The sequence below is a fragment of the Triturus cristatus genome, chromosome 2_2 (genome assembly GCF_964204655.1).
Source record: "Triturus cristatus chromosome 2_2, aTriCri1.1, whole genome shotgun sequence".
In the NCBI taxonomy this organism is placed as follows: domain Eukaryota; kingdom Metazoa; phylum Chordata; class Amphibia; order Caudata; family Salamandridae; genus Triturus; species Triturus cristatus.
Window position 1 is genome coordinate 1,047,909,676 of NC_140582.1, and position 20,131 is coordinate 1,047,929,806.

Below are 20,131 nucleotides of genomic sequence, written 5' to 3' on the forward strand. Positions count from 1 at the left end.
TGATGCCAGGGCTCTTTCAGATTTCTACCGTGTTACCCCAGTAGGTACATGTCGTCCCCTCTAGAAGGGTGGGATCATACTCCCACATCATGGACTGATGTGGGGGTATGATTCCAAGTTGTTTGACACCAAACATGTTTTGATGCAGTCATTCCAAAGTTAGCATTTATAATGCACTTAAGAGTATATGGTTTAACCGTATCCACAAACAGCACAGAGAACAGACTCTGCCAGCTGCAGAGGGGCCCTGCTCATGCAGAGGCACCCCCTCACATTGTAAACCAAGCACCCTGCCCTCAGGATTGATAGGGCCTGCCTTAGGGGTGACTGATAGGTTTATATGTGTGTGTATGGTGAGATATAGGAACCTATACCTCTGTGAGGAGTGCTAACACTACTTCACCCAGGCTGCAGTAGCAGGCCTGTGGTGTCAGATTTAGTCTGCTTCCCAGGGGTGGCATAATACATGCTTCAGCCCCTGGTAGGCCTGTAAAGTACCTATGCCCTTGGTACCTAGGGTACCATATACTAGGGGCTCATAAGGTACCACAGTATCCAATCACTAGTGCATCTAATATGCACACCATGTCATTTAAGGGAGAAAGTAGATAGGCTGGGGTCCTGAATAGCAGGATCCCAGCCAGACTAGTCAAAAACAATTCAAACACCAGGAAAAAAGTGTGGGCAACCATGTAGTCAGATTCCACCTTCCTACAGTAGTGGTATAAGTACTTGTCCAGATAACTTCTTCACCATAGTTGATGTTATGTTAATGGGACATCTGCATGGCCATGAGGAAAGTGGCAGGTGTAGAGCTCAAAAGAGCTGACAATTGAGTGCTGGTAGGGTGTGTAGGGTTGGAGTGTTCAGTTGATTATAGCAATGCCCCTCTAGCAGAATCGATTTATCGATCTGCTTGGTGCTGTATTATTGAGGAGCAAAGTCATCGATACGAGGAGTGCAAGCTAGGATGAACAAAGTTTTAGTTTTGGCAGTAAAGATGGTGTTGAGGTTATTGATGGTAATGAGGTCAGTTATGTCAGTTGAGTGTCAGAGCAAAAAGCATACATTGATAAGCATGATATAACAGATATGTTCAGTGATTGTGCTGTGGGTGGTGGCGAGATGAATACTTATGAGTTTGCTTCGTTTACAGGTGAGAAGTGTGCTGGTGCATGGATTGTGAAGTGAGCGCAGGAGATGGTTTGGATGTGTTATGGAGAGGTGGGGAGGGTGCATATGGAAGAGATGTTGTTGAGCTGTGCTGGCCTGTGCCAGGTGAGAGATGCAGGGGTTTCTGGCCCTTGCCACTTATATGAGGGTCAGACATGTGGTTCCCATTTCACTGCTTGTCAGTACTTATGTACAGGGAAATGAGTTGCAGTTCACTGGCTGGCTGGTTGCTGGTCAGGTGGCAGACTGAGTGAACTCTACTGGCTGTGACAGTTGAATAAGAAACGTTTCTGGATCGGTGAGTGTGCTGCTAGGCTTTGGATTACTTGCTGTGGTGGAAAGGCCTCAAAACTCCTGATTGAGATACAGAGCTAACTTTTGATAAAATGGTGGCACTATCAACTACCCAATTTAGAGTAAATGATTTGGCACATGGCTAGGTGGCCTTAACTGAGTGAACTTTCACCCTGCTAAGTATGGTCCCCTCTGACCATTAGGTAAATAAAGTGCCCATAACATGCTAGAAACCACCAAGACCATGTATGGAGACTAGTCCCCTAGATACAGACAGTTACCCAGACATTACCACCATCTACATTTGGCAGACTAAATACTTTCAGCAGTGATAAACACTGGTGAACTTACCACAAGAGTTTTCTCTGAAATGTTGGTGTCACAATGTTTTAATCAGCAGATTTGGCAGAGAAGACTGTGACCTTGGCAGAAATCTTCAAACTTGCTAATATTTAATATTCCTCCCACTGTACAGATAAGGAAAATCCCCCCCAATAGCAAACATAAATCAACTTTAAACCACAACCTTAGAAATGTAGAGAATGGCAATTGTTTTCTTCTGGGGCAGTTGTTTCCTACGCTGTCTTCCTCTCATTATAAAGGAAAGAAGTGGAACGAAGAGAGGACGTTTGGTCAGACTAGAGATCCCACACGAAGGGAGAAGTGGAATGGAATGCACCTGGGGTGCAAAAAGATAGAGTAAAGGACTTTTGGTGCTTAAATACAGTGTGGTGCTTAAATACAAAGCAGTCCCTTGATCTCATAATTTTCTCATAAATTGCTATGTCTTCGTTTTCAACTCATCTAATAAAAGCACAAGATGTCCAATAATTGGACGTGGAAGAAGCTACCTGATAAAGGGGAGGCCTGTTTGGCTTTAAATCAATACAATTTCTTAACATGAAGCAAAACTCAAACACCATAAAGGTACATCGCCATAGCATAACCAAAGGTCTGGTTCACAATAATGATTCCTGCGACTGGATAAAACCCATACCTATTTTTTGTTTGTATCTCTGGATCTTTTTTCGTGCTTCTTTTGCGTTTTTGTGTCCTTCTGCCACCTGCTCCACTAGGTCTCTCATTTCTTGCTCTTCCTGGAGGCGTTTTTCTGCGTATTGGCGCATTAGCTCTTCCGTCTAGGCACAAAACAGATACATGATAGAGAACATGTTGATTCCTCACAAGGTAAGCAATATCTCAGACGGTGATTGATGGGGAGGCTAGAAGTGAACTTATAAAAGTGCGGATGAATGCTTTCCCACTGGCCCAGAACTGATAGGTCTGCCAGAGGCATCAACCAATGGAAGACAAGGGAGGTCTGAAGGGGGAGCCTTCTGCTAGTCTTACTGGTAACATACCATTCTTGTGAGACAACCAAAGAGAAGACCCCTGGGCTGCAAATACTTAATACTAAGGACTCGCAGTATTTATTTATTAATTAAGGATTTTCTAAAAGGCAGACTCGTACCATGCACAATGGGGAGCAGTACATACATAAAGACAAATAAAACAGGAGAAAAACACAGACATAAACTCAAAATGACAAATACAAAATGGAAAGTGAGTCGGCACAAAAACAAGGCAAACTAAACTTTATAGAGCTGTACGTGTGTTCATATGACAAGAGTTAGCGATTTATGGGATTGTCACACCAAGCTGTTCGATTAGGAGGCGATTGAGCCAGTGTGGCGTGAAAAGGGGCAAGAGTAATGCTAACTTGATTGAGGTTGGGACAGCTTTCCATTTTTTAAATAATTTTTATTGACATTTACTTTTATTTTTTAAACGGATGGAATCAGTGGGTACAACGAGATACGTGCAAGCGTGTATAAATCGTGTTTGCTTATAAGCTGCATTGCAACACAGAAAATCAACATGTGATACTGTATTCCAAACATGTGAGCCACCTGTGCTTGGACAACATAGAGAGAAACAGCGGGTTTAATAATCAAGGTGGTAAAGGAACATTCCACTCTTGTAATTGTTCATTGTAAACATATAGGTCAATATATTATTAACGAATGTCAGTCAATAAGGGAAACAGTTCTAAACAATAAAGCACAGTGTGAGAGAAAAGAAAAAGGAGAGTGAGGAGAAAAAATAAGATAAAAGAGAAGAAGGAAACCCCCATGAAGAAAAAGAACAATAAGAAACAAAGGAACTTGGAACAATGAACAGTAATGCACTCGGTTCAGGCGTTGCATTGGGAAAGCATTCCATATTTATGAGTTGTAACCTAAGAATTTTTGTTTGTGTTTTGTTCTTGAACCAGGAAACTGTTGGATGCCTGTGGGTTTGCTCTACTTGTGAGTTTCCATGAGCTGCTAGACGTTTAGAATTTTATGGGGAGCCTGGGAGGGTAGAAATTGACAGCCTTGTATGTCCCTCATGATATTTAAAAGAAGCATCTTGTGTTTAAGGGCAACTATGTGAGTGAGGTGAGCAGAGGGGATTAGATTCAGATATACACTTTCTAATGACTAACTATGCTGCAGCTTATAGAACTGTTTTCAGGGGAGCTGCCAGTGTTTGGGAGGATGATATGGAGTCTTTTTTCCATAATCAATAACAAGATTCAAGCAAAATCTATCCATATGGTGGAATGTACACAGTTATACGTGGAATGTATGCTTCCAACTATACATTTCACTTTTTTACGACTCTTTGTTTGGGAAGCGTCTTACGAACCAGGCTGATGTATTGTAACTAACCTAACTCTTGGTTAGATGTAAAAAAATATTTTTTACATTTTAGGAGAAATTCATTTCAAGAGCTCAACACACATAATCTTCTGAGTATTTTCATCCATATCATGGACATGAAGCAGCTTCCAGGGTGCAAAATGGTTTCTGATTACGAACAAATAAAGGAAACATGGAATTCAGTGTAGTGCAGAAAATGTATTTGCAACATTACATTGATGAATTTTCAGCATGCTTTCTCTTCTCTTCTCTTTTCTTCTCTTCTCTGTTCTTCTATTCTCTCTACCAGTTATTTGCCACCTTACATTTATGATCTCACAAAAGACCTCCTGTGAATCAACAACAGAATGAAGTTGGCCAATAGGATATCCAGCTGGCCAAATAAAGAGTATTATCATGAAACATTCGAAGCCCAATCGCCGGCTCCAGGCGGCCTCGCTTTCTTCCCTGCATCAGAGCCCTTGCCTATAGGAAAGCACACAGATGCTTAGGTTTGTTTAAATAACCACCACAGAGATTGATACTGAATATCAACCTTCTGGAAGCAAATGCTATTTTCTGTTTTCATTGACGGCTGTTTAACACCCACCTAGGAAGATCCACTTTCTGGATTATCGGAACGGGAAACCTTTTACTGCAAAGCAGAAAGGATTTCCTACCGTCTTCACCTGCTTATCCCCCTGTCGCAATTCTTTTCTGAATCCACTGTGGCCAAATCTAATTGCAGGCTTACCCCTTCATCCACACTGACAAAGGACCGCAGATGCTGGCTTCTGAGCAGCACAGCAGTTTGAAGCCATTACATCCCTCTAAATCCTGGGTCATCCAGCTGGATCTCTGGAGGCTTCCACTTCCATTAAAGTACCTTGTTACTAGACTTAACAGAGATGGAGCCGGCCACCTGTTTACGGCTGGCATGTTCCGCAAATGTGGTGTCAGCAGGTATGATGCTTTCTGGTGCTTCGCTAACTGTAACAGTTTCCCCGCCTTTCACCTCATTCAGGAGACGAGCGCCTATATGTGAAGCGACACCCCGCTCGTTTGTGCAGGCCCTCCTGTATACCAGGCAAACTTACTTTGTATGCAGGTATTATTCTCAGAGCTTTTCAAAGTTCAACACAAGAACATCAGCCAACTTTTTAATACGGCTTTACAGATCCAGAGATTGATTAATTCTAGGTCTTTGATAAAACAGAAAACCCTCCACATCCGCAGATATAGTTTTTTCAGCTTGAACCTAAATATGAATGATTCCTGTGATATTGGCATTGTATTAGGACATTTACGAAAGTCTCCAGATGCAATGAAAAAATATGGAGCAAGTGGACAGACCTGCAGCGGTCGTCCATGAATTGAAAGACATCCGCACATGGCCCTAAGTGTGGGAGTAGAGGTTACCAATTGTTCTATGAGGTGGAGACAAAGTGCCTTAATTACTCAGAAAAATCAAAGAATTTCAGGATTAACATTAAACTGAGACACTTCACTGTATAACAACCGATTTTTCCTTTTAGCTTCTAGCTACTTTACTTCTTGGTTCTATGTTACCTATGGTATGGTTATTATGTGCATATTTATTGCTTTTTTACGGACCGTGGGTTTTCCCTCTACGACGACGGGGAATGATTCAGGCATGTGAATCTATGAAAGATACCCCAATACTGGAGAACAACCGATTTGGCATCAGATATGGCAGCTGCAGAAGGGGGTCAAACTATCCTGCAATCACATTGATAAATTCTCAGACATTGTTACTTTCCAGGCTATTTTACTCTTAATGAATCCAGGGTGATTGGGAAAATCATTTTATTACATATTTCAGCTTTTTTGCCATTTGGGAAGTGCGATTGTGTTACATGAACGTCAAGCATGAGGCAAGGCAAAATACTTCCACACAGGTGTATTTTTTAGTCTATTTATCGAATTTCAGGTTGATGATATATCTTGCTGCCTGCACCAGTATTCCTTTCACTTAGAAGTCCCCAAAGTCATCTCATAACAACATTCAGTCCTAAAGTGCCATATTTGTTTATTAATTTAACAACAGACTCAATTCCAGATACGTTTATTTTCCTTTCTGAAATAGTGTTAAGAGCGTCAGATAAGGTTGGAAGGTTTAAGCAATCCTGAATGTTTCTTGACAACTGTATTCAGTTCCAAACCTGACTAATACAAAGGCTTGAAGAACTTTGCAAAAGTTTAATTAATTTTTAGCACTTTGGTTTCAATTTTACCTGATCCCTCATCAAATTTGCATTACAAATTTACAGTGCTTCTCGTGTCCTTAGCCTGAAAGCTGGCAAACGTTATTTATCCTCCAACTTCTAAAAAGAGTGTTTAGTTCTAACAAATGCATAGTCAGTCTTTTCAATATTGTCAAGGTTCATTTTGAAGAGATGTCCCTCAGTTCTTTGCTGGAAACAATTTCTGTCTTCAAATTTAGGGCCCTATTTATATGTTGGCGGAACGGGTACTCTGCTGTAATGGCGGCTGAGTACCCTTTCTGCCAACATAATGGTCCACCCACCCGATTTAAATGCGGGCGTACCTTTGGTGTAACAATGGAAGAGCAAGGGCCGTCGGAGGTAGACCTGAGTGGTGGCCCAGCTAAGTTTAGAAGGGCAGACACACAGGTCAGTTTACACTGCCCGTCACTGCCAGAAAAACCCTGGTGATAAGGGGCAGCGAAAACTTCCATGGCAAGCGGGGCATTTTTTTTATTTTCAAAAATTGTTTTTGAAAATAAAAAAATTCTAACTTTGCCATACGGCTCCGCATCATGTTTGATGCAGTTGTACGGCAAAGTTATAACACATTGTTAGGAACCGTCTTGACTATAGTTCCTGTCAATGGTTGAAATACCTGCCGTCCCAGTGGACATTTTAAAATGTGGCAGTTCAGACCTCCGCCTGGTGGAGGGTGGACAGGAGGGGCTGTGGTAAGCACAAGGACAACAGAAGGTGAGCAGAAAAGGCTGGGGCAAGCACACAGACAAATGAAAGTGGGCAGGTGGGGGCGGAGGCGGCTACACAGATAACAGCCAGTTGGTGGGAGAGGGCAAGCACATGGATAAAGAAGGGTCTGTGTAAGCTCAAGGAAATTTGGAAGGTGGGCAGAAGGGGCGAGGGCAAGCACACGGACTAAGGACAGTGGGTTTGAGGGGCTGGGGACAGTGGCGCAGGAAGGGGGATGCGGTGTGAGCCGCCCCGGGTGTCATCACTGAGGGGGGTGACAAAATGGCACTGAGGGGGGTGACAAAATGGCAAAAATATGGGCAAAAATATGGGTAACTATCTTTTTTTTACTTATTTTAATAATTTCAATGTGGGCGTGTGGTGACAAGAAATTTTCCGCACTGGGTACCAACTGACCTTGCTACGCCACGAGCTGGGGATGCGCTGAGTCAGTGGAGGGTGGGTGGGATGGATCGGGGCTGGCAGAGGCACATAAACAATGGAGGGTTGGATGGGGCAGGGGAAAGCGCACAGACAGCAGAGGGTGGGTGGGAGTTAATGTGGGAGGAACTTGGAGGGAGAGAAGCATACGAGAGAGACAGCTGAAAAACACACACATTCTCAAAGAGTGTTTAAATGAAAAGGAAAAAGAAGCACCTGAAAAGGGGAGCACTGGAAGGACAGAGTAATGCATCCATGCTACAGGGGAGGAACAAATACACAAACTGGAAGGAAGCCAATGGAAGCAGACAAATAAGCAAGCAAGCAAGAGACAGTGACAATGGTAAGCAAAGGGTGGTCTCTGAGCCCCCTGTAAGATAACAAAAGGTCTCACAAGAGTGTCTTAGGCGAGACCTAACAAGGCAGTGTGAGTATCAGAACTAAAGAGAGTCAGAGTCCAGCCAAATGTGAAGGAAGTGCTTAGATCTGGCATTCTTCAAGACTTCCCATGATGCTCAGGGCTCAGGTCAAAGACTGTTAGAACAGTTCGGTTTTTAGCAGTTTTCTGAAGTGAAGATGACGAGATTCGGAACAGATGCCAGGCCTGAAACTGTTAGATTACTTCATTACTTGGACCAGCAGGAATCCCCAACCATAATTAGCTGTGAAATGCACCTTGTGGCCACAGTCTTATTTGCACAAAAGTGTGTTTCCCAGGTGTGATTCTGGCCCTCAGAATGTCATTGTATACTGCAGCATCTTCTGCTGGGTGTCGCATACATTTTGAAAGCGCATTGATAACTGTTGGTGCTCTAGGGCAGACAGTTAAAAAAGCAGCCAAGGTAGAGTACTGCAAATCTAAAGAAGCCAAGCGATAGCAACTTGCAAAATAACAGAAAATAGGAAGTTTTCGTCAAATGAAATCAGATGACAACTGTCCCTTAAATTTATATATAATCTGACAGTGGTGATGTCACAGGGAAAGGATTATCAAGGCAAATGTTCAGTGGTACATAGAAGCTCATAAGAGCAGAATTGTTATTTTAATGCAGCAATTTCCAGTATAAAGTGATGATATGGGAACACCTGCTACTAACAGGAACAAGACGTTCACAATGCTTGCAGAGAAAAAAGATCCTTTCATTTTTTCCCTCCACAATAAAGCTGAGGCCGCAATATATAAATCATAGGTGCGGAATGTAATTCAATTTTGCTGAACTGAAAAGCAGTTCCTGATGTTTTTACAGCAATGATGAATCTTCCCCAGTCTGCTTTTATGCAGCGTGTCACGCGCCTCTGATGAAACCTGTCATGATGGAGGGCTGCGTCAGGTGCGCGCGCTCCAATGATGCGTTACCTCCTCTTTCTTTAACTCGGCCTTCTTCCGGTTCTCCTGAATGACGTTCTGCCGGGCCAGGAGCGCCTCTTCGTGGCTCAGCTTGCCTTCCAGGCGCCTGCACTCGATCTCTGCCAGCTGATTTTCCAGGTCTTTTTCCCGCATTTGCTTCTGCCACGCCAGAAACTCAGAGGAGTCGCGCGCTCCATCAATCAGGTTTTCAATTCTGAGAAAGAAAGAATGAAGCATTAGGGGAGTCAACTGCTTCTTCCGCAACAACCTGCCAACCTATTAGAAATTAGTAAATAAACATGAAGAGGGTAAAATGGGTGATTTAAGGCAGGCGGTTAATCCTCTTTTATGTGTACTACTGCCCTTTAATAGGAATTGACAGAGGATTCATGCAAGTAAAAATTTAAAGAATAGAACCCAAAGCTTTCAATGTCTCATGAATATAACAGCCAAATTTAAAAAGGTTTTTGTGCTCCTACATATAACTTATGGCAAAATTCTACTCACTGGTTTACCTATTCCAGAAGGGTGACATTTTACCCTAGCAAATTAGCATTTGCTCATCCCCACACAAATGAGGTACCATTTTTCTCTGAAGCCTTTGGGGAATGCGGGGTGGGTGGAATTTTGTGGATCCACGCAGATCCCAGAACTTTCCACCACAGAAATGTGAGAAAAATGTGGTTTTTTTTTACAAAGTTTGAGGTTTGCAAGGGGTTCTGGGTAACAGAACCTGTTGAGAGCCAGACAAGTCACCCCATCCTAGATTCCCCTGGGTGTCTAGTTTTCAAAAATGTATAGGATTGCTAGGTTTTTCGGTATTTATGTATGGCGGGCAATGATAGATCACATGAATTGTTGAAGGCAAATTTGAATGTAATCCAGCGTAAGGATTTTAGGTATAATTGAATGAAATGAATTGCTTTTATGCCTAGTTTTTTGACCTATCTGTATTTGTATATGTATTTATCATGTTTTTGATACTGTGGATAATTAAAAAAAAAAGGATTGCTAGGTTTTTCTAGGTGCCAGCAGAGCTAGGGTTCAAAATCTACAGCTAGGCACTTTGCCAAAAAAGGGTCAGTTTTCACTGTGAAAATGTGGTGTGTCCTGTTGCGATTTGGGCTGTTTCCTGTCGTGGGCACTAGTCCTACCCACACGTGAGGCACCATTTTTCTCAGAAGACTTTGGGGAATGCGGGGTGCGTGGCAGTTTGTGGATCCACGCAGATTCCAGAACTTTCCACCACAGAAATGTTAGGAAAATGTGTTTGTTTTACAAAGTTTGAGGTTTGCATTGGATTCTGGGTAACAGAACCTGGTGAGAGCCTTACAAGTCACCCCATCATGGATTCCCCTGGGTGTCTAGTTTTCAAAAATGTATAGGTTTGCTAGGTTTCCCTAGGTGCCAGCATAGCTAGTGTTCAAAATCTACAGCTATGCACTTTGTAAAAAAAGGGTCAGTTTTCACTGTAAAAATAAAGTGTGTCCACATTGCGTTTTGAGCCGTTTCCTGTCGCGGGCACTAGGCCTACCCACACAAGTGAGGTACCATTTTCTCTGAAGACTTTGGAGAATGCGGGGTGGGTGGAATTTAGGGGATCCACGCAGATTCCAGAACGTTCCACCACAGAAATGTGAGGAAAATGTTTTTCTTTTTACAAAGTTTGAGGTTTGCAAGGGATTCTGGGTAACAGAACCTGGTGAGAGCCAGACAAGTCACCCCATCCTGGATTTCCCTGGGTGTCTAGTTTTAAAAAATGTATAGGTTTGCTAGGTTTCCCTAGGTGCCGGCAGAGCTAGGGTTCAAAATCTACAGCTATGCACTTTGCAAAAAAAGGGTCAGTTTTCACTGTAAAAATGAAGTGTGTCACCTTTGCATTTTGAGCCGTTTCCTGTCGCGGGCACTAGGCCTACCCACACAAGTGAGGTACCAATTAGGGTAACACAGAATTGTAAAGTAACTGTTATTACCTATTGACTTTCGATGAATTTCTGCCTTTCAAATGAAAGACAATGTGTAAAAAAGAAGTCACTCTGAAAAATGTCTTATAATTCTCATGGTAGTATGAGTACTCACAAATTTGGAAATGTGCAAATAGCTACTGTTTCTAAACTCTATTTTTTGTTCCAATTTCAGAAATACATGTGTCTTTCATACCGATTTTTCATTGTATATATTTCCCAAATGAACTGCTATATACCCGGTACACAATTAAAAAACCATTGCAAGACGCTGCTCAGTTATTGGCTCTGGGTTCGTCGGGGGCTTGGTGAACCTACAAGTCTTATATATCCCCAAAACCAGAAAGATCCAGTGGATGTAACGGTATATTGCTTTCAAACATCTGTCATAATTAGAAGAAGTTTTTTTTTGTTTTATAAATCTTTTTATTGAATTTCAAAATAAGTCAATGATAACAGCACACATTTTCGCCTCGCAGGGCGCATAATTCCAGAGAGAATGAAAACAATCCCAGGTGATAGATGCAAGCCCAATGCAAGTGTTTGACAGTACACATCTAATCCTCCATCTACAGTCTAATAATTGCCGTGCAGCCAGATTTTACAGGCACCGTGTACAGAGCAACCCTCAATAAGTATTTTAAGATAAGGTAGCATCAGTAGTGGCATTAGCCAGCAAATATTGCCTAAGCGGCTCTCAAATATCCTTAGGCCTAGATGTAGCAGGTAGCTCCTCTGTGTAGATTGCAAGAGTTTCCCTGCAATATATTAAATCTTTAATCCAGTCTGCTATCCGAGGACTGAGGTGACCCTCCCAGGTCATAGCAACTCGCCTTTTGGCTACCAAAAGAGCAACACGTAAAAATCTGCCCAACACCCCCTTTAACTGTGGTACGTAGCAAAGCAAGCATCCCGTCGGCGTGCACTGTATCTCAGCGCCTGTCATCTTATGTATATGACTGAGTATCTCTTTCCAATATGTGTACACTGCTACGCAATCCCACGCAAGATGGCAGAAGTCCGCGTCGCCGCGCCCACATCTCCTACACTGCGCTGAGTCTCGGAGTCCCATTTTGTACAATTTGAGAGGAGTATAGTATACCTGGTGTAAAATTTCAGATGTATAATTCGCAAATTGCCATTGGGCGAGAGTGTCCCTGTCAGGGTGCGTATTTGTTCCCAGTCTTTCACTGTTAAAGGGGTTTCTAACGCGGAATTCCAGCGCTCCAGGCTGCTATCCACCCCCATCAGTGTCTCCTCCTGTATTGATTTATACAGCTTTGTAATTAATTTCTTCTTTGAGGGAACTACCAGCAGCAACTGCAGAGAGAGGAGAGTCGGCGGTTCGGACGGGAACTCCGGATAGTGACTTTTTAAGGTGCACCTTAGGCGGTGTTGAGTGTATATGAATAGCGGCGTGGGATTGCTGATGAACTCCACTTCAGTATCTATCACGCACTTGCCCTCTGAGTACACGTCGCGCATATGCGTTATTCCTACTTCTTTTAACGCCCTGATAGGACCAGTCTCCTGCATTACAGACAATGCCGCATGTCCTGCGAGCGGCAATGCCGGCGCATATATAGGGAGTTTTCCTGCCATCTGACCAATCGCCTGCCACGCTCCCACCGTCGCATCTATTGAGTTATTCTCTTGCTTAGGCGTGCCCCTTTTTACATGAGTAAGTATACCTGACAGGGGTATGGGATGTGCATCCCCATCCTCCACCGCCAAGTGAGGGGTAAAGTCATGTGACCAATACCAATAATAGGCGTATTGAGCCTGCGCACATAAATAATAAATATATAGATCGGGTACACCAAACCCCCCCCTGGCGAACGGAAGCGTCAAAGTGGCCCAGCTGATTCTCACCTGTTTCCCTCCCCACACTAATTTTAAAAGTTGTGTCCTGACCGTGGCAAAGAAATGTCTGGTTAAAGGAAGTGGAATGTTACAGAACAAATACAAGAAACGAGGCAGGGCTACCATTTTGAGCACTGCAACCCTATCTGCCAGAGACAAAGGGAGATGCACCCACCTCTCCACCTGCTCTTCCAATTGATGCAGTGCTCTGCCGTAATTCTCCTTGAGAACCACCTCAGGGTCTCGATGCACCCAAACACCTGATTATTTGACTGGTTCAGTCGTCCAGATCAAACGATATTCTAAGGGAGGGGGGACGCGTACATAATGTTAATGGAATAATCACTGATTTTTCCCAATTGATCATGAGGCCAGAAAACAGACCAAACCTAATGTACTCTTGCAGCACCTGCGATAGGTGGGTCTGCGGCTCCCGTATAACAAGCATTTACAATGCAATAGGTCTCGCAACTGCGAGTTTTGGAGCTATTGGCATTGTAAACGTCAATGCCTTTTGCCATTGTTATTTACTATACCAAAAGCAACACCTATTGCTTTGTATAGCGCTGTGCTCATTAAAGTAAAAAAAAAAAAACAAACAAAAAAAAAAACAAGTATCCTTTGATGTTTTGGGAATGAACACAGGCACTGGGAACATGATTAGCCGGAACCCAGTGCACATTCAGTCCCCAGCAAGCGCGCCATGGGGTTTTATTGCCAGCAGGCCCCGGACCCCTTGGTGTTGGAACACAGCTAATCTTGGGGTGCAGCAGGCCCCCTCGACCATGGTCTACAGGCCCCTGCACCAGCCCCGCCCCTGATGTGACATATCGAGCACAACGCCCCCCCGCCTGTGCTTTCATTCTAAAATGCCTTTATTTATCGGCTCCGGTTTCCAGGGGGGACCTCCTTGTAAAAGCCAAAAGTGAGCCTCCAGCCGGCACTTTACGCACATATGACAAAAAGCAATCTCCACACATGTCCAACGCGTTCCCGGCTCGGCACATGCACGGGCAGGTTTAGCGCCTCTGAGATTGCGGTGGTTCAATGAAGGCAGCGTTCTGCGCCCAGAAGCCTCGCCGGCCGCCGGAGGCGCTTACATCCAGGCGCTACTGACTCGTAGAGAGCGCCTCGGACCCGGGAGGCCGGGTGCGCAGACCTGAGGTGACATTTCACGGAGGGACCCTGGCTCCTGTAACAAATGGGCATCATTTGAGCGCACCCGGGCCCCTCCCGCCACTTATTTCATTACAGGCATTAACTGCACGCTGGGGTCAGGCAGGCCCGCTTCCTGGCACATTACACCTCGCCCCTTGCTCATTAGCAGCTCGCTGAACGGATTAACACCTCGACGGATGAAGCGGACGGGTTCATGGCGCCCATAGGCGGCGGCAGCAGGAGCTATGCGTCAAGCGAGCCTCGTCTTTACCACGGGCAGGGGCGCTCTATACCCTGCAGGGGAGGGAGGCAGGGCCCGAGCAGAGTCTGGGTCACGTGGGCGTGGTGCAGGGGTCACTGGGCAGGGGGGTGCCACCCGGGAAGGAGAGGGCCTGCGGAACTGAGCCGCTGCTGCCGGGCCTGCGGAACTGAGCCGCTGCTGCCGGGTGGGGGGCGGGGAGTCCGGGGGTCGGAGCCACGCCATGGAGGTCCGTATGGCCGAGCTCTTCTGCTCGGGCCTGGAGAGCAGCGCCGCCGGAGAACCAACAACAACCGGCAGAGCACCGCGACCAGTCTGCCCCCAGAGGTGAGGCGGCGAGGAATGGGGGTGGGGGGCAGAAGCTGCGCTCTTGCCTGAGCTCCGTCCGCGGGAGGGCTGGTTTGTGGGGGCAGGTATCCAGACGTTCTTGTTCTTGAAGCGGAAATCACGGGCCTGTGGAGGGGACCATGGGGTTAATGGCAATCGAAAGCGAAACTGCATGCTGGCTTGCGAGGGAAGGGGGACAGGAGATGTGCACGCCGCGTGGCTGTAAGCGCGTACACCAACTCAAATCCGCCACAAGCCTGCGCGTGCACATCTCCTGTCCCACTTCCGAGGCAAGTCAGCAACAATAGATCTCGCCGAAAGCAGCGCTTCGCGCTGCGTTCGCAGGCGAGACCTAAAAAGGACCATATCGTCAGCGTACATAGATATCCCAGCCGGCCGTTGATTAAAGTTAAGCGCTGTCTGCCTGTGACGCTGACGTAGTATACAGGCAAGTGGCTCAAGCACAAGAGCAAACAGGAGAGGTGACAGTGGGCACCCCTGTCTGGTGCCTCGGTCTATACGGAGAGGGTCTGAAGTAAGGCCACCAACTCTCACTCTCGCCGAGGTGTCTGTATAAAGTATTTGCAGCCAGCGTAGGAAAACCTTTGGAAGACCCATTCTCCTCAGTATATGAAACATTTATCCCCATTCAATGGAATCAAAGGCCTTAGCGGCATCAAGCATGACCGCAGCAGCCTGGAGGTCAGGGTTCAGAATGTGATACATGGTGAATATCGTGCAAAGGTTATTGGAGGTGGAACGTCCCAGGACGAAACCAGCCTGATCTGGAAGCACCATGACTGGGAGCAACGGTTGTAGTCTAATAGCCAATATTTTCGCCAGAATTTTAGTATCTAGGTTTATCAATGACAAGGGGCGATACGATTCGCACATTGTCGGGTCCTTATCTTTTTTTAAAAGTGTGACAATAAGCGCCTGTCGGAGTGACGGTGGCAGGATCCCTGACTCATGCGTTTCCGCATACACCTCTAAGAGATATGGGGCGACGATGTCCATATATTGTTTATAAAATTCCGAAGTGAGCCCATCTGGGCCAGGGGCCTTGTTATTAGGTAGGGATTTAAGGGCCTCCTTAATATCTGACTCCTCTATAGGCCATCCGAGGTATTCACGGTGTCCATCTGCAAGCCACACACACGCGACTCCCTCCAGATATTCGGACAGAGCCTCGTCATCACATGTGCCCCTAGAGGCGTATAGTTCGCCATAAAAAATTCTAAACTGTTCCACTATGTCCTGAGGTTGATAGTGTTCCACCCCGTTGCCATCTACTATCTTATGAATATGATGATAGTTAGTTCTAAATCGAATGGTCTCAGCAAGCCTTCTACCTGGGCGCCCAGCCTCACCATAGGCTCTAGCCACCTGTCGCCTTGACTTGTAGCGTATCTCGGTGCTCGCTAATTCATCATACTCTTTTAACAAAGCATGAAGCTTGTCAAGAGGAGTGGTCGCCGGATCTGCAATATATTGCGCCTCAAGTTCACTCAACTGCGCTTCAATCTTCGACAACTGACTTCTAAGGTCCCTCAGAATCCCTGAAGTGGTGCTCATACAAACCCCCCCGGATTGTGACCTTGAATGCCTCCCACAAGATAGCGGGACTATCCACTGACCCCACATTCTGTGCGAAATATTGTGTGATTGCCTGCTTTATGGTGTCGTCATAAATAGGATCTAGTAACACCTCAGCTCTGAATCTCCAGGTAAATGGAAAGTGCGTATTAGTTGGTATTTGGATTTCTAGCATTATTGGGTTATGATCTGAAAGCGTGCGTGGTAAATTGTACACATTTATAGTCCATCCGTTAGCACCTTCATTCAGTAACCAATAATCTAATCTGGACCAACTTTGATGCAATGGTGTCACATGTGTACCCACTCTCTCAGCAGCGTTACACAACCTCCATACATCTACAAAGCCCATTTCCACCATAGCATTACGCACACACTGCGCAACTCTTACTGTACGTGCCCCTTGTGGATTGGACTTATCAAGGATCGGGTCGAGGTGCGTATTGAAATCACCCCCCCATAGTGTCGCTGCCTCCGGCCACGTTCGGGGCACTCCCAGCAGTTGTACATAAGGTTGCGGCACATCCACCACCGGACCATATACATTCATAAGTGTAATCAGTGTATTTCCCAACTTGCCCTGCACTAGGGCCCATCGGCCGTCGCTGTCAGTCTGTGACCGTATTGGGGAGAATGGTATACCTTTCTTTATCAGAATGAGTACCCCCCTGGCGTATGAGGAAAATGAAGACGCTAATCGGTACCCTGCCCACTTTCGTGCAACATCGGTCTCTCTCTGCGTGGACAAATGCGTTTCCTGCAACAGAGCAATATGAATTTTATGCTTATCTAGGTGCGCTGGTACTTGTCTAACTTTTTTGGGAGTGTTTAGTCCGCAGATATTCCATGTTACACAGTTGTATCTCTCACCCATTGTCACTGCTGCCCCGCGCACATCTGCACTTGATCACCGGCATTGACAAGCATCCCAGCAACCTGGACTGATCCATGTCTGTTTCATTTGCGTGCAACATCTTAACAACCCCAACAAGAGGCCAGTGCCCTCCCCCTCCCCCCTCCCACTTTGGCAACCCCAATACGCCAAAGACAATCCCTACTGTAACTGCCCCATCAAACAAAAAACTTCGCACCTCCAAATCAAGATGGGGTATTTCCATGGGGGGGGAGTCATAGTGGCGCACTTCTCTCTCCCTTATTGGAGGGAGAGGGCCGCCAACAATTATACCGCCACTGGTATACCCTCCCGCGCCCTCAACGAACATATTGACCTTAACACTATCTAGATACCCAGAGCTCCCGCCTGATCTTCATTCAGCGACAGCAAACTGGACCAACGGAACACCCTCCCACACAGTATCGCATAGTGTACTACAGTGAGTGCCAGCGCGGCGCCCTCCTGTGCTTTCCCACTGGAAGCCACTCCTTCGCCTGCAACCACACACTGCAGATATGTTATGTTATGTTAAAACCATTTATAGAGCGCGCAGCTTCCCCAACGAAGGGGCGTCCCGGCGCTGATAGCAGTTTCCAGGCGAGATACAGTTAGGCTGTGGGAAAAAGAAAAGTTTTGATAGCTTTACGAAAAGATATCAGACACTCTAGACTGCGGATCTTTAAAGGGAGGGAGTTCCACAGCTTAGCCGCAAGGAGACGAAAGGACTTGCCGCCAGCTCTGGATCGCTTGACTCTGGGGACAGAAGCCAGAATCAGTTCGGAAGAACGCAGCATGCGGCTGGGGATGTAAGGAGTGATCAGGCCCGACAAGATCTCAAGTGTGCAGAGCTGGAGAATTTTAAAGGTAAGACATAGGGACTTGAAGTCAACCCTTTTAGAAATAGGGAGCCAATGGAGGCGGCGAACAGCCCCAGGCCCAGAACATGATCTTGAAAGACCAAGTATGGCACGTGCCGCTGTATTCTGGACGCGCTGAAGACGGTTCAATTCCGCCTTATTGGTGCCCAACAGCAAGGAGTTAGCATAATCAAGTCTGGAGAGGATAGTAGCCTGGACTATGAGTTGGCGTGTGGTCGAATCGAAGAACCGGAGGATGGGCCTTAAGCCACGTAGCAGACCGAAGCAGGTGCCTGCAATTTTCTTGGTGTGTGCTTGAAAACTCAGGGTAGAATCGAATAGACACCCGAGGTTCTTTACCACCAGCTTGGGGGAAGGGGCAGGGCCCAGAGACGAAGGCCACCATTGAGTGTTCCAGAGCCCCCTATCCCTGCCCACCAATAAGACCTCGGATTTGCTGGCGTTTAACTGGAGTCCGTCAACCACCCCGCAACCGCCTCGAGGCCTGTCCGAAATTGGGAGGCATCATTAGCATGGTCATCCGAGAGAGCCACCATCAGCTGGGTGTCGTCCGCATAGGAAACCAAGGAAAGACCATGGAAGCGAGCGACTGATGCCAGGGGCTGAACATAAAGGTTAAACAGAGCCGGGCTTAAGGCCGAGCCCTATGGAACCCCCTGCTCAATGGGTTTGATGGAAGAAGCAAAAGGTGGAGCAAAAACCTGAAAAGATCTATCTGACAGGAAGGAGCGGAACCATTCGAGGGCAAGCTCTTTTACTCCTACTTCTTCTAGCCGACGCAGAAGGATCCGATGGGAGACTGTGTCAAACGCGGCACTCAGATCGAGTAGTACGAGTGCCGCTGTTTGACCTTCGTCTAGGATGGAGCGCAGATGTTCACTCACCGCTAGGAGTGCTGTTTCAGTGCTGTGCCCAGCCTGGAATCCATTCTGAGACCGGTCTAAGATCAAGTTATTGTTTAGAAAGTCAGAGAGGACCTTATTGACATGTGCCTCCGCCACTTTAGCCACCCAGGGCAAGAGGGATATTGGACGGAAATTTTCGGGCTTAGTAGGATCCAAAAGAGGTTTTTTTAGCAGCGGAAGCACCTTGGCTTGTTTCCAAGATGTGGGGACCAGTGCCTTGCTGAATGAAGAGTTAATGGTCGAAAGTAAGGGAGTGAGGAGAGCGGAGAGGCACTCTCTGAATTGAGCAGGTCTCAAGGGGTCAAGAGGAGATCCCAATTTAACTTTGGTGCTGAGAGCAAGGAACCCCTCCTGTGAGATGGAGGGAATGATCTCCAGAGTGGGATACGTAGAAGGGGTTGAAGGGCACTCTGAAATCCAGGCGCAGTTGGAGAAAGTTTTCTAAATGTTTTCAACTTTTTGAATGAAGTAAGTAGCAAGTTCCTCGCATTGTTTTCCGGAGGTGATGTTAGAGGTGGGTGGATCTTTCCTCTTTTTCAGGTCACTAAGGATCTTAAATATGCATTTTGTAGGGTTGTTGCTAGATGCTATCTGATTGGTAAACAAGGCGGTGCGCGCTAGCTGTATGGCTTTATGGTAGCTTTTGATAGCAGCCTGATACTGTTTTTTCACTAAGGGACAGTAATTCCTCCTCCACGCACGTTCGCATTGTTTACAAACAGTCCGCATAGTGGCGAGGGAATCTGTGTACCAGGGATTAGAGCCGGAATCACGGCCTTTAGACCATTTAGCCGGAATGAGGAAGTCTAATGCCGCATATATCCACTCACAGATAACGTTATAGGCTTGTTCTGGGTCGGAGTTATCAAAAGTGGGAGGGCAGGAAGTCAGAAGGGCCAGCAAATCCTCCAGCTTAAGTTTGTGCCAACTGCGTTTGAAAGTGGCCCTAGACGTGACTCTGGGCGAGGCCCCAAGCTGAGGGAGGAGAATGGTTACAAGGTAGTGGTCTGACCAGCAGACCGGGCTGGGGGGTTTGACCTGGAGGGAGGGAATATTGGAGAAGACAGGATCCAGTAGATGGCCTGCCAAGTGAGTGGATCCCAGTACCAATTGTTTTAGTTGGCAGGCTTCGAAATCAGCAATCAAGGAGCTGACGTCCGAGTCTAAAGGATGGTCAAAATGAATATTTAGATCACCAATAAGGCTGAAGTTGGCTGTTCTAGTGGCCAAAACATGGACGGCTTCTATGATGGCTACTTTGAAATCTGCCGAGGGGCCAGGGGGGCGATAGACCAAAAGTCCCGAAAGAGAGAAGTTAGCATTGAGTGAGATAGACCTCGTGGTTACCATCACATACATCGTTATTTACCT

The 20,131-nt window shown here is 46.1% G+C and overlaps 1 protein-coding gene across 2 annotated transcripts in view; it reads right to left on the reverse strand.

Annotated features, from left to right (window-relative positions):
- Positions 1-20,131, reverse strand: part of CFAP99 (cilia and flagella associated protein 99) — a 545,884-nt gene that overhangs the window by 55,333 nt on the left and 470,420 nt on the right. For both annotated transcript variants that reach the window (XM_085643346.1, XM_085643347.1), the window contains exons 11-12: positions 8,925-9,129; positions 2,465-2,606 (exon numbers count right to left, since the gene is read on the reverse strand). In XM_085643346.1, coding sequence (XP_085499472.1) covers positions 2,465-2,606; positions 8,925-9,129 — 347 coding nt within the window. The remainder of the gene's footprint in view (positions 1-2,464; positions 2,607-8,924; positions 9,130-20,131) is intronic.